Source organism: Semicossyphus pulcher, unplaced genomic scaffold, assembly GCF_022749685.1.
Source record: "Semicossyphus pulcher isolate SPU_LCO1_2020_fin unplaced genomic scaffold, fSemPul1.0.p SCAF_13, whole genome shotgun sequence".
NCBI lineage: Eukaryota > Metazoa > Chordata > Actinopteri > Labriformes > Labridae > Semicossyphus > Semicossyphus pulcher.
In genome coordinates, this window is record NW_027211637.1 from 4,303,448 (window position 1) to 4,317,840 (window position 14,393).

At 42.4% G+C, this 14,393-nt stretch overlaps 1 protein-coding gene across 1 annotated transcript in view; it reads right to left on the minus strand.

The window, feature by feature from the left end:
• LOC138590044 (plexin-A1-like) overlaps nt 1–14,393 on the minus strand; it is a 294,703-nt gene that overhangs the window by 139,155 nt on the left and 141,155 nt on the right. Inside the window, exon 4 of the mRNA XM_069660575.1 lies at nt 9,580–9,711. Coding sequence (XP_069516676.1) covers nt 9,580–9,711 — 132 coding nt within the window. The remainder of the gene's footprint in view (nt 1–9,579; nt 9,712–14,393) is intronic.

Here is a 14,393-nt window from a genome sequence, read left to right on the forward strand (position 1 = left end):
CGCCTAGAGAAAAAGCGCTGCACCCAGCGTCTTTTTTGAGAGGGCGCCGCCTTTCTTGTGCGGCTGATTCAAGCGCTTCAAGTTGAATATCTCTGAACTTTTCAGAAAGCCGCTGGTGTCGCCACCGCCGCTTTATTCAGGCAACCAATCAGTTGGGGCGCCACGTGTCACCGTGCTTACCACCAAAGATGGAGGAGCAACTTCATTTGGCCGTTTCTGTCTAACCCGAGCTGTACATGACAAACAGAATCACGATAGAGACCGAAAAGCCCGTTTGTGGGAGCAGATCGGCCGGACACTAAATGTTGCTGCTAGGTCTTGTGCTTTAATCACCCTACACGTTGTTAGCTTGTTGTTAGCTGTGTAATAGTTAAACTTATTTCTCTCACCGCTCAAACGCTTCATCCCAGCGCTCCCCAGCGCCCTGCCAGCGCTTTCTGCCAGAAAACGCGCTATGTGGACACGGGGCCTAAGGACTACAGACCGAACTGCTGTTTCTGATTGGACGGGAGTAAGAATGTCTTGGAATATAAATATTAATAGGCGTATGACAAATAGCAGCACAATCTAAAATAACCACACATTGTTTCCATTCAGAGGCAATTCAGTTTTTTTTACTTATTTATTTATTTTTGTCCAATTTCCTCCGCTTTTCTTCTCTCTCTGTCTCTCTGTCTCTCTGTTGTGCTTTCATCTGTCATGAATTTGGCCGGACACCCCGAAAAAAACACGGAAAATGAGGCCATAGATCAAAAGTAGACCCCGACAGGCAACCTTGGAGGAAACAGACAGAACAACGGAAGCACACAGTCTGGTGAAGAGAAAATCTCTCCATCGTTGTAAAAAGTACATCCTTACTTTCATAAGCTCTCCGATCACCAGGTATTAGCCATATCCCAACAATACATGCACAAAGGGAATCTTTGGCGGTTTCATATATCCAGAGGCTGTGTGGAAACCCAAGACACCCTTGACAGCATACATGACCATGAACTGCTTTAACAGGCGTCCTCCTCAACAAGTTTCTCTTTGTCATCTTTCCTTTGTGTCACTCCCGCACAAAGCACATCATAGGGGGAGGTCAATTGCTGTGTATAACATTATTTTCTGTATTGTCTGGATCAGGCTATGATTAGAGCTGAAAACTTACAATTTAAAACCACATGCAGCCTGACTTGATGGAAACACGCAGCCTTTACATCAGTGACTACAAGAAGGGAGTGTTTCCTAAACTACACTAAAAGGGAGCCGTTGAGCCAAGATATTCAAAACGTTATTAAATGTAGTCGCTGCCAACTGAAAGTTGCTTTTCTTGCTTTCTGTATGATAAGAAGCTTCAGGGGACTGCCACTGTCGCCTCACAGCTAGAAGGTTCCTAGTCCGAATCTTGGTTGGAAGTACTCCGGCTTCCTCCCACTGTCCAAAGACATGCATGTTAGGTTCATTGGTGACTCTAAAATTGCCCGTAGGTGTGAGCGTGAAAGGTTGTCTGTCTCTGTGTGTCAGCCCTGTGACTGACTGGTGACCTGTCCAGGGTGTATCCCGCCTCTCGCCCAATGACAGCTGGGATAGGCTCCAGCCACCCACAGCCCTGAACAGGACAAGCGGTATAGATAATGGATGAATGGATGAAGCTACAGCAGAGGAATTGCTCCTTTAATATCAATGTTCTGGCTGCAGCTACATATCCGACGTACATTAGAGTGGTACTGATCTTACAATCTGACTTTTTGTACAAAGCAAATATCCACATTTCCCAAATGTCCAACTCTTCCGTGACAGTGACAAACAAAAGTGCATTCAAACGTACACACTCATATGGAACTTCAAAGACCTGGTCTGACACACCCAGAGACCTCTCTGATCACAAATAAAATTGAGCCCATTTCCTTATTTAAACTCAAGCCACGCTGCTCCTCTCAGCCACATTAAGACATCTCTCTCGCTCTCTTTGACCGTCTCACAAATCACATTGTGATCAGCCGATCACTCATCTCTCTGCCCTGACAGACTGCTGACAGCTGTGGATGTGTGTGCGTGTGAGTAAGGTAAGGACAAGGAGATAATATACCATCCAGAAATATTCAATGAAATGCTTTTTTCATAAGAAGTAAGTCTTTAAGTTTTAATATGAGTCATCCCTTCCACCGTGCAAGGATATATAGCAAAATGCATTACATACCCTTATAATATCTTTATAGAATGCACATATTAAATGGTTTGGAAATGCATCCCCAATTGCCTAAACTGCACTCTGTGTTGAAGCAGTGTGAAGTGCACTTTCTACTTTTTTAATTGACTCCCACCATGAGGAAATAAGACTTCTGTCCAGCTTTCAAATCCTCCCCAATAAAAAGCCCATTACACATCCAACGGTCTCCAAGCACGCTGTTAATGAGCACAGGAGCAACTGCTATCAACACCTCCAGAAGCTTTTCTTCTCCTGTTATAAACGTAAACAGCTTCTCTCTTTCACAGCACACAGCTGGGCCACTTCTCATTTGTGATTCTGCAAAAAAAAAAAAAGAAAGTCTAAATGATTTGTTTATGTAGCCGCTAGTTAAATCCACAAGAGGTTCAGTGGTCAGTAAAAGTCAAGTAAGAAATTTGAACTTTAAACAGCAGCTGCCCTGGAGGACTCCGGCGTCTTGCTCAGACACACTTCACAAATGATATTCACAGTTGTCTTCTGCTTGAAATGACAGTGTCTTTAAGCAACAGTCTTAACCACCCTGTCTTTAATTTCAACTTGCCCACGCAAACAACTGCGAAGACACGCTGTTCATAAACTGCACTCACCAATTAGCTGACAGGGCCAAGGGCACTTCCAGTAGATCTCAGTACCCTCTCCTCATTATTCTCCCGTCTCTGTCTACACTAACAATTTTTAGCAACTTCAAAGTTGGACAAACACCAAAGAAACTGCTTAAAAAAGAAGCGTGCAGCAGTCTTTTCTCCCCTGACCTCCAAGTGCAGTAAACGCTGAGTGAATTGAATATGAACCCTCTCTGATGTGGTGCCAGGGGTAGAGTTTCTCCACTGTGCAGTACAGTACGGCTTAGTACATTTTTGTACTGTAGCTAAATCGATACACGGAGGTACATCATCAGACCATTATGCCACCGTCTGAGCGGCCCGGTGGTGGAAGGGGCGAAGACGTCTGCTGCCAACAGGTCACCTTACGAAGCTGTTTTACAAGCTCAGAGGATTGACCTTGCCCTGTGAGCTCAGAAGTGGAAATGTGGAGGTGATGCAATGCTGGGAGACAGATTAGAGACTGGACTTGGCCTCACAGGGGTACGCACATCAATATGTTAATTTACAATCCAAAGAAACATAAAAGTCCGAAGGCATCTATTAGGCTGCACTGAAATACAAGAATGACTCATTTTAATGAGAACGATGGGAATAAAATGCTTCAACTCATAGCTGCAAGTAAAATTGGTAATTACATGATAAGTGGGTCCAAAGGTAAAGCAGAAATCAATAGATTATGGTCTGTAATACACTTAGTCATTTACTTTAAAGAAATTAGGTGATCTCATCCACGGGGACACGCGGGATACAGGACATATTTCTGTCTCGATGACGTCCACACAAGAGGGTGACGACAGGATGAAAAATCTGTCTCACGCTGCTGTTTTTATTCGATCAGGACAATTTGACCAAGTAACGAGGAAACAAGGGCGATGATAAAGTTGATTTAGTGCCGCGGTGCCTTTTTATGAGCGCAAAAATGATGTGATACGAAAGAAAGAGACCGAAAGAAAGCTGGAGGAAGTTAAAGATACATGGGGTGAAAGAACATAGAGAGACTGTCTGGGGAAGTGTGTTGTGTGTGTGTGTGTGTGTGTGTGTGTGTGTGTGTGTGTGTGTGTGTGTGTGTGTGTGAGGAGCAGAGACACAAAGGGAGCCATGTATAAATCCGTCGCTCGCTAATCGAAAAGCTCTCCTCTCGCGCTGAATCGGACAGTTTTATGTTTTCGTACTGTGTGTGCACGCGTATATGTGAGTCACTTATACAGATACGCAGTCTATACGCTGCAGTCCAATCCAGCACTTTTAATTATGTGTGTGAGTGAATATGGGGAAAGGTAAATTGCTCTGTCAAGCTGGGAAATGGGCTTTCTGATGTCTGAGCTCTCATCACTTGGCATTTCTATTATTCAACAAGGAGAGAGGGATGGAGAGGAGGAGAAGGAGGAGGAGGAGAGGAGGACAAACAGGGTGAAGGTGTACCTCACTTCTGAAAGTAATCATCAAAGTAAGTATGTACATAACAGGCTTTTAAGTTACATGAACAGACACTTAATGCAGACCTCACTGAGAACCCAGCGCGTCTCGTCCCTCAGCAGACATTGGTTTGGTTTCATGGCAAATAACTTTATTTTTTGGAGTTCAAACAAGCAAACAAGCCCTGAGAAACTCATTGTATGCGGAGTACCTACGTGGCAATAAACAACAGTCTGTCATAGTTAGTAACATCCCTGAAGTGGAGCTTTTAGCAGTGAAAGAGCAAGGTACTTCCATCAGTGGACCAAACCCTGAATGCTAATGATGCTCTGGTGTTTGAATTATAAAGGCATGCACTTGCTAACACAGTCACCATACAAACTTTATAAGGCTGTAATATATCAATATGTGATGTGTTTACAGCATAAGAAATGAAGAGAAGAAAGGCCGATTCCAAAAGCTCGCTAAATATAGTTTGTTGTATTGTGTTTTGTGTGAAAGTAATGCTCAACATATTGGTGAATATGTAAGTTAAAGGGTAATTATTACATGGTGTTAGTCTGTTTGATTACAGGCCAGGACTGTACAGTTATACTAACAGTGATAATGTTTCTGGATATTTCCAGAAATAGGCTAATGTTGTCGTATGTAATTCTAACCAATACGCTTTTTGTCAAATAAGCAACTTCCTTCTCACAGTCTGTTTGGTTATCATTTCTTAATTCTGGTGATTTAGTTTTTGTTGTACTGTTTTGTAAATGTTAACTTTAGCTTTCTCTGAACTCAGTTCTGTTTAAGATACAAAGATATTGACACATTTTAGCTGCGTCTCAATTCAGAGCCTGCATCCGTAGAAGGACGCGGCCTACGCAGGATGAGTGATTCGTAACCTGCATAGACCGCGAAGGCCGAACTGAAATGTGACAGTCTGGTCTACAGAGGATTTCCTGTTTGCGTCATCAGCTGTTCCTTGCGTCACCAAACGCTGCTCCTGTCCCTTAGCAACAAGTAGCTAGCATAACTAGTCTCAAGGGTTAGTTTTTTAACATTTGTATCGCTAGCTATACGATTGAGTTGTAACCAAACACTTTCACATTTAAAGTGTATTCCTCGGTCGCTTGAGAGTCCGCCATCTCCTTTGAATTAGCGCACAATTAATCTCGTGATATGTTTAGTCACGAAGGACGCACCTAAAGGCTTAACCCGGTTGAACGTTTCTGGTGTCCAGTCCTAGTTTGTTATTTTAGAGTGAATCTGTGAGTGTAACTAAACTTGTCAAGACAAAACAGCCACAGTTTTTCTTTTGGAAAATTGTATTTCTGGCTTGAAAGAAAGCTCAGGTTTATACACCTCTGGGCTTGTCCAGCGACCTTAAACCACAGCACATTATCTCTTGTCCAGACAGCCTTAGGCTAGGAAGAAACTCCTCATCAGCAGGCCAGAGAGGCTCCGCGCACACTCTGGTCCTGTGCTGTCTGGAACACAAGTTCACATTCTGCAGCACAGGAAAGAGCCTTATTCTATTCTGTCTGAAGCTGCTACTGGGAGAACAGTTACTCCACAAACTCACTCCATCTGAGAGAGACAGAAGTGAGGACCTCGAAGAATATTGAAAAGATGAGGCAGGAAGAGTCGGAGAGAGGCACAGACCATATCCTGCAAACCAATTATATTTTCCCACCTCTTCAGCTCTCAACACCTCTCTCTCTCTCTCTTTCTCTCAACTTTTCTCTCTGACTGGACTGTGAATTTGGCCACTGTTAAAACTCTGGAAGTGAAAGGCCATTACTCCTGTGCAAAGAGATGGTCTTCCTGTCCCATTTACCCTGTCAGATAGTGTGATTCAAATTTTTACAGATATTATACTCGAATCTGCAGCCATGCCCAAAAGGAATGATTCATTGTTAATGAGTAGACATTTTGGAATGCTTACTAATTTCCTGAGTTATATAAGATCAATACTCTCATATCTGCTAGCAAGAAGAACAAGCATTTAGCTTAGCTGAGCATTAAGGTGGAAGGAAGTGTGGACAAATATTTGAGATATGCTATGAGCGATGTCACTGAAGGAGGAGTCCATGAGATGGGTTCTGGTGTCACTCGATTTCCGCTCTGCGCGGGTGAGAATTTCAAATATATGACACGTCTTAGTCATTGGAACAAAGTCAAACTATCTGATATTCAAGATACTGCCATGTATTTCTCGTATTTATGCACTTTTTAAAGGCTATATAATTCCCTTTGTTAAAGAAGAAGCTCTGTGCTTCCTGCACAGCCTCTTTCCTGTCACTAGACGTCCCTGCAGCCACTGTACCAACACGCACACACATGTAGTGGACATATCAGTGCTCATCAAAAATAAAACACTAGCTTTAATAATTAAAAAAATGCTTCCTGGTGGTGATAGCGGTCATCTTTAATGCAGATGACAGGAGGTGAAATCTGCAAACACTCTCAGCAAACACTTTGGCGTTCTGTTTGAAAAGAACGTCTTTTTCTAGTCTCCGTAGTGCTGTGAATATGGGAACTAAAGAATTTAAATTATGTTACTTTAGCAGTTGAACCCAATTTTAAATGTTAATAAAGCTGAGATTTAAATCTTCTTTCTTTGCATGCAAGTCTTTGTTTCCCGCTCCATTGTATATGGTGTAGAAATACTGTTTTTATACATCTCTCTGTACAGTGCTTCCTGGATTACTATCCACGATTGACGGTCCTTATTTTCTCCTGTCACATCCTCACTGACGCTGTCCATTGGTATCAATTACACTCCACTTCCTCTCTGCGCTTATTCAGACACATGGAAGTCAATTAAGTCTAATTGCTGGTAAATTACACAGCACTCACATGGCAGTTAATGTCTACGTGCCGGGAGAGTCTTGTTGAAGGTTATCACATCGCAGTCATTAAGTGTTATGAGATAAGAGAGGCGTGCAGGTAAACGAAGGACAAGAGGCTGCAACTAAACTCTGCATACTTTTGTGTGAGGACTCCATGAGGAATGAAAGGCCAATAAGACAAAGTCATTTAAATGTTTTTAGTGTTCTGTCAGAACAATCTGCTCATTTGCCTTCATGACTCTCTTTGTTTTTGCCTCTCTGAAAGGAAGTTTGGCTGTAGGCTACCTATTGATACTAATGTAGCTTAAGTATCTTATTTACTTTAATTTACATTTGTATCATCATGACTAGGGATATAATTTGAACTAAAAAAACAATCTTAAGCTAATAAAAAAGTTCTGGTGCCTTAACCTCAAAAAAACTGATCGTTTCCAACGTTCACGACCAGTTCCATGATTGTGTCTGGTGTAAATGTGCATATATGAGGACGTGTTGCGTGCCATCAGTAGTGACACTTATTAAGGACGCTTTGGCCGTAGGGTAGGAACAAATCATCTAGGTGGTGCGATGGGTAGGAGGATGCTTACATGACAGCTGCTAGAGTTAAAAGTCTAAACAGCTCCTAGACCTTCTTTAGACTCTACCTCAATCTACTTACTCCTCGTTAGCATTTTGCTCTTCATTCATTCAATAGAAACAGTCCAGAATAAAGACAGAAAGCTCCACGCTCAAGGAAAGTAAGCAAGTCTGTCAGCTCCCTTGCTAACTTGACAATAGATTTAGGGTGCTTTCACACCTGACAACTTTGGTACAGACTTCATGACTTTACTTGGACAGTCCAGTTTGTTTGGACAGGTGAGAACGCGCATTCGAACTGCGGACCGAACAACTGGACCATGGTCCGCTTCAAAAGACGAGTCTCGGTTCGTTTTCTAACGGACCATGGTCCGGTTTGATTCTGAGAACATAAACAGACTTAAAGTAGGACCTAATATAGGAAGCAAACAAAAACAATGGGCATTGTGGGTTGTTACGGGCGCTGTCACTTGCAGAGACAGACATGCAGCAAGGCAGCACGCTGAGTAGAGGACAGACCTGAGGGAGCGACGAGGAAATATAAATATAGGCCGACCAAATGATTTCACAGATACTGTCGAAACGCACAAGAACACGGAGGTGTTCAAACTGTTCAGTGAAAAACTAAAGGAGAGTGGAACAGTTCGAAGCTTAATCCAAAAGGCAGCTGGACCTGGTGGAAGTTCTTGAAGATGTTTCTCCTCTCATCCAAACTTAATCTTCAAGAACTTCCACCAGGTCCAGCTGCCTTTTGGATTAAGCTTAGAATTACCATGTCCTGGATGACTGAGAACCTTCACAGACGAGAGTGGAACTGATCGAACTTTGGAACAATGTCAGTTAAAAGTAAAAAAAAATGTGACAACAAAACATTAAAGTCCACCGGCATCTCCATCAAGTTTTCCCACATGGAAATCTTGACCAATCAGAGAGCAGTTTCCTGGTCCGCTGGTAAAAGCTGCCGTGTGAACACAAACCAAACTCAAAATGCAACATTGTAACAATTTGGTCTTTGATTCGGATCAAACAAACAGACTTCAGGCGTGAAAGCATCCTTATTCAAAAGATCTTTGTACCATTTGTACCCTGACTGCCTTTTATAATCAAACAGACGAGGTTAAATAGAACAAAGGAATGTTAAACAGCTAAATATGATGCGATAGCTTCCACCATCTCTGACTTCTGCCATGTTTGACTCTCTGGCTTTGTGTACCTCAGAGGTAAGCAACTGATTTCATCATAGTTTAAAACATATTCAACAGAAATCAGTGTCTACAATCAAATCAAGTTCAAATAAATCTTCCCCAACATGCAAAGGTTGAATGTATCACCTAACTCTGCTGGAGGGTTGGTAGGGGGGTGTCATGCTATATATAGTATGACACATATTTAATAATAATGATATTAATTAGCACCCATGTCTCTGTGTCTAAGTGTGTGTGTATGTGTGTGTGCTTGGGTAATATTGCTTGAATTGCAAATGTATTCATACACTGTATGTGGTAATGTATGCATGTAATTAGCTTGATGGCTCACTCCCGCAGTGCATGTTTTTACAATCTTTCCTCATGAAGTCTTCAAGGTGCTGTCTTCATCTTATTTTCCTCCTGCTTTCTAACCTTCACTCTATCTGTTGTCAGCAGCAAGGAGATGTGTTTATGTAAATACTCAGGAAGCAATGTCAAAGTATGAGTGACAGTGCATGAACACATCTGAGTGTTTAAGCAGTATGTGTACATAGTAGTAAAAACAGGTAAACAGTGAGGACAGTGTGCATGTATCTGTATCACTGGTTTGTCCTTTAAACCACCTGGTGCATTAATAACCATCAATATTAGGTCATCATTTCCTCTGGGTTATCAACAACAACCGCTTCATGAGCTGCACAGCTGACCTCGCCAGCTTGTAGATCCATTGTGAGAGTTCATACCTGTTTGTCGGTGAGGGCGTACAAGTACTGGTGCTCCGGGCTGAAGAGCATGTCCCTCAGGATGGGGCTCCCCTGGCTCACCACCACGTTCTCATACAACAAGGCAGGCTGGACGATGGAGTTCACCAGGATCTGGAAGGAGAAAGAAGAAAATGGGGATTAGCTACAATCCAATGTTTCTTAAGTTATTGTTCAACAGTATGTCGGCAAGAGTGGCATGTCAATGTGAGTCTGACTGCAACTGATAATCCAGAGAAATCACAGTGACAGGTTTTCATTGGAACATCCCAAAAGTCCCAGTGAAACCAGTGTGAAATTCCCACTGTGATCCTCAATGAAACCGGAGGGATGGAGGGATAGCTCTTTGTGTTTAGCCCTCACACTGCTGCTTTAGTTAACCTCGCTGACTCTTGAAATCCACTGATGTTGCACGCAAACAAAGCTTTAAAGCTCCTGTGAGGAGTTTTTCACTGGTTATGAAACAGACTGAAACTAAATGTCTCTGTATGACCTACAAAAGCAAAGCAGACCATCAGCGACAAGATTGATTATTTCTACATGGTTATTTTTAATGCCTGAAACTGCTGACGGGGGGGTTAGTGTCAGACGAAGCGATTAACTGCACGCTGTATTTGTTTACATTTTCCAGGTGAGTGATACATACGACTGTTAAAGAAAGCAGGATATGTTTTTTTATTGAAAACCACTAAGCATGCATAGGACAAAATCAGCAAAGAGATAAGAGGTACGGCTTTGTCCACAGGGGGCGCCAACATCAACAAAAACAGACAGTTCCTCACAGGAGCTTTAAATTTAACTTTCTACACTTAATTTAATTTATTTGACATTATGTAATTGGTGTACTGGTTCATATTTTTACTTTCTGTGTATGTTTCAGGGATAAACCCTCTTTTACACGTATCATCAGCCTTTATTTTGTGCTTATCCAGAAGACCAATCACAGATTCTTGCTGATTAGTCTTAATATTTTAAAAGATGTATTACATCTTCTCCAGAACAGTCTCTTTTTATAAAGGCCTCATCAGTTATGTTCAACATAACTCCTTCCATGTCGTGTAAAACCAGCCAATTCCAATATAATCTGGTGTAACACCTTGCAGTGTACTTTGAATTTGGCAGCCAGTTAAAGTGAAGCGACTGTTGACATTTTTAGCACTTCTATTTGGTCTTGCCAAAACATTAAGATCATAACAAGTTGCTTATGATGCAACACTGTAACGGATGTCACTGTAGTATACAAATATGATGGAGTCTTCTAGCAAAACGACAGAGTTATGAGGATCTCTTCAACAACCTAGTCTTCTCCTTGCCCTTATATTTTTTGTCTGGAGCGTTCTCTTTCTAATTTCCCGACCTCCACCTGCTCATCCATCACTGCAGTTTGGTCTGCTGCAACTTTTCTGTTTTCCTGTCGCCTAGACTCTCTCTGTCACCTCTTCTTTTTGCTGCCTTAGTCTCGGCGTTATCATCAGCCAAATCACTACCACAGTTTTCTTTATCTTTTTTCTAGAAGGTTTGTTAACTGTCAGGCTGTTATCACTGACGGTGCTTTTGTCGCAAAGCAGAGGAAGCAACGTTGGTTCCAAGTCAAGTGCTTTGTCAAATCAGCTTTAAGGAGTTACTCAGTGGGACAATAAGAGGTTAAATGTGAGGCGTCATTGCAGCAGAAAGAGACATTTCTTTGCGTCAAAAAAGTTGCAAATTACGGACGTATGTTTAGGACATATGTCCCAGTTGTAACGGTCTAAAGGTCATTAGTTTTAGCAGACCCTGATGTTGCTTCCACACAAACACTGAAACTTATTATTGATGTAAGTGTGACATTTTGCCACCCTGTATATCCGACTGATGATTCCTCTCTCTCTCGTTGTCAAAAGCAGGACAGGCCAAACTCACACACTCACTCACACACACGTAAATCCAAAGAAAAATAAAAACTTTATTTTGGCAGTTCTCAAACTGCTTCATGCCTTAAGCCACCTTATCAGTTGTGATGAGTGAAGGACTGCAGCAGAGTAAAGGAGGGGGGGATAGGAGCAGGGAGCGTGTTGTGCCCTACAGCTCGGGGCAGAGGGCAGTTGGAGTGGGATTCAGGTCAGCTGGCACAGAGGGGACTGCAGACTGGAGCAGGTGACTGTCGATTCTCATCTAGTCTACTTGCCTGCAGGTCTGTGCTCTCCTTCTGCGACCTCTGCACTCTGGAAGTTAGAGTATCCAAACAGACTTCTCGCTGAGGAAGTGAGAGCACTTCAGGGCGAGAAACTTTGATTAACCCTCCAATAAACTACTTTCGTATTGTTTAGTACACTAAAATATATTACAGATTGCACATAGTGGAAATCATATATCTTATATATCTGACTTAAATAGTATAATAAATAATGCTATGTCTTTATATCATAAGAGTATAAAGGTGCTTTTTGACCAAAAGTACCAGGAACTTCTCTTCAAGGAACTAATGGTTCCTGTGGCCCATTGTTGTCTGCGTTTCCACAGCGGCCTAAAGTCCTGGGTTGATTCTGCAAATCAGGCCAATGACGTATGGAGAAGCAATAAAAGTAACTGCAGTGCACCGCCAGTCCAGTAGGTGGCGGTAAGAAGAAGATGAAGGCCATACAGCAAAGATGATGCCATAAAACGCGATGAACAGGCCGGTACCATCATTTGTGCGACACTACAGTTAGCATGTTAGCATGGAGGACATTGAACTTTTGCTGTTTTTGATCGTGCTTTATTGCACTGCAAACTGATTAATTGAATCAACAAGTACTCGACCAGTCAGAAACGATCAGTACTGCAGGCCCTGCCCTGAAAGTTCCTGGACCTTTGGAAAGTACTACTCACCGAGCAGGGACTTTTCAGGGGGACTTTACCCTGGAACTAAATTTAGTCCTGGTTCCTGCTATCAAAACACACAGTTTCTAAAAAGGATCCTAGTTCCTGGGGAAAGTTCCTGCTGTGGAAAAGCACCTTTAAATAAAGAGTATTTGTTTACCTAGCTTGAATTCCTGCAGGTAGCAGCTTCATGAATCCCCCCTCCCCCCTCTGTGATGTCTGAGCTCACTAAATTCAAAGCCATAAAAGTGAAAAAAGGTGTGACGCAGGGGCATCTGGGACTTTTTTATGCTTCCCCTTGTCCAGTTTCTCATTCCTGGATCTTATTAGCAGAGAGTCCAGGCTATAAGATGAAAGACACTCTGCTCCAAAAGCAGTGTCTACCTGTTTTAAAAGGCGCTTATTAAATATGCTTTTATAACTGCTCCCTGGGTGATTATGAGACCTGAAAAACCCATAAAAGTTTTCACTTTGATGTTACTGTCAGCTTATGAGTCATTAAAAAAGACTTTTTTTTTTTTAACTGATTAGTTTACTTCTTCGGAGCCAGACAATCAGGCGCTTTTTTACATGCTCAGCAGTGCTACTCTCCTCAGAGAGCACTGAACATTAATTGCTGCTATTTGCATTCAAATTATCCACCAATCAATTAGCCTGAAAACACAATGTTTACCTGGAATATATGCAGGCTTAATTAACATATCTCTTCAGTCACTTAAAGAGAAGATGAGGTATCTTGCAGAGCCGGGGTTCTGCACTATCTATATGATAACGACTATATATTCTTCATTTATATTCCAGGCGTTCAGCTAATGCTCTTTCCAGGGTGATGTACATCGAGGAAGCAGGAACAGGTTGCGTGTCTTGCTTAAGGACAGTGCTATAAGACATGCATCATGTCTTTAACCTTTCAGTTGAAGCACGGGCTCTCTGGGCCACCTTGAATTAAGCAACTCCACAGTGACAACTCTGTAGAGAAAGTTGGGATGAGGAAGAAAGTTAAAGGTGACTTTCTTAATGAGTCTGCAGCTCCATGTTTTAACTTTGGAGTAACATCCCCATTTTCCCCCTCTTTTTTGTCCCTTGGGTCCCTCCCTCGGACCTCTCTGTCTCCTCTGTTCTCCTGGGATTAGGCTCATTACCAAACCAACGCTGATCTTACCAAGGACACTATAACCCTTACACACACAAACCGCACTCCAAAAGTATAGAGAAAAAACGCATACAAAGTACATGTTCTAACAAATGTGACAACTTAACAAGTCCTCTAAACGAAATAAAAGGGCTTTTGGACGACAATGTGTGCTGGCCAGTCCAAAGTAGCTGCAGATGGGGCAATTTTCAAATCATCATTTGGGACAAATAGTATAAAGTGCATCACATCACGGGGGATGTGTCATTTAAAACCAGGAGAACCACGGATACTAAAAACACAAGCCTTCAAAAGTTTGGTTGCATACGGTACGCTGCACTTATATTGTGCTTTTTTGTTCTTCCAACCACAAAACACTTTACACGACATGTCACATTCAGCCTTTCACACACACATTCATACACTAATGATGATGCTATGCAAGGCCTATCAGGTTTTATACATTGACACACACACACACACACACACACACACACACACACACACACACACACACACACACACACACACACACACACACACACACACACACACACACACACACACACACACACCCTGAAGGCTTTGCCTCGGGAGCAACTTGGGGTTCAGTGTCTCGCCCAAAGATACTCCGACATGTTGACTACAGGAGCCATAGATCAACCGCCAACCTTCGGAAAGATCCACTCTGCCTCTGAGCCACAGACGCCTGTGCATAACACTTAATGCTGATTGCACTGGAAAAACAGAATCCTGGTTTATTCCCAGATTGCTACCAGTTGGTGGTACCAAAGAATATTACTAATGCAAGGGATGTCACCAGTGG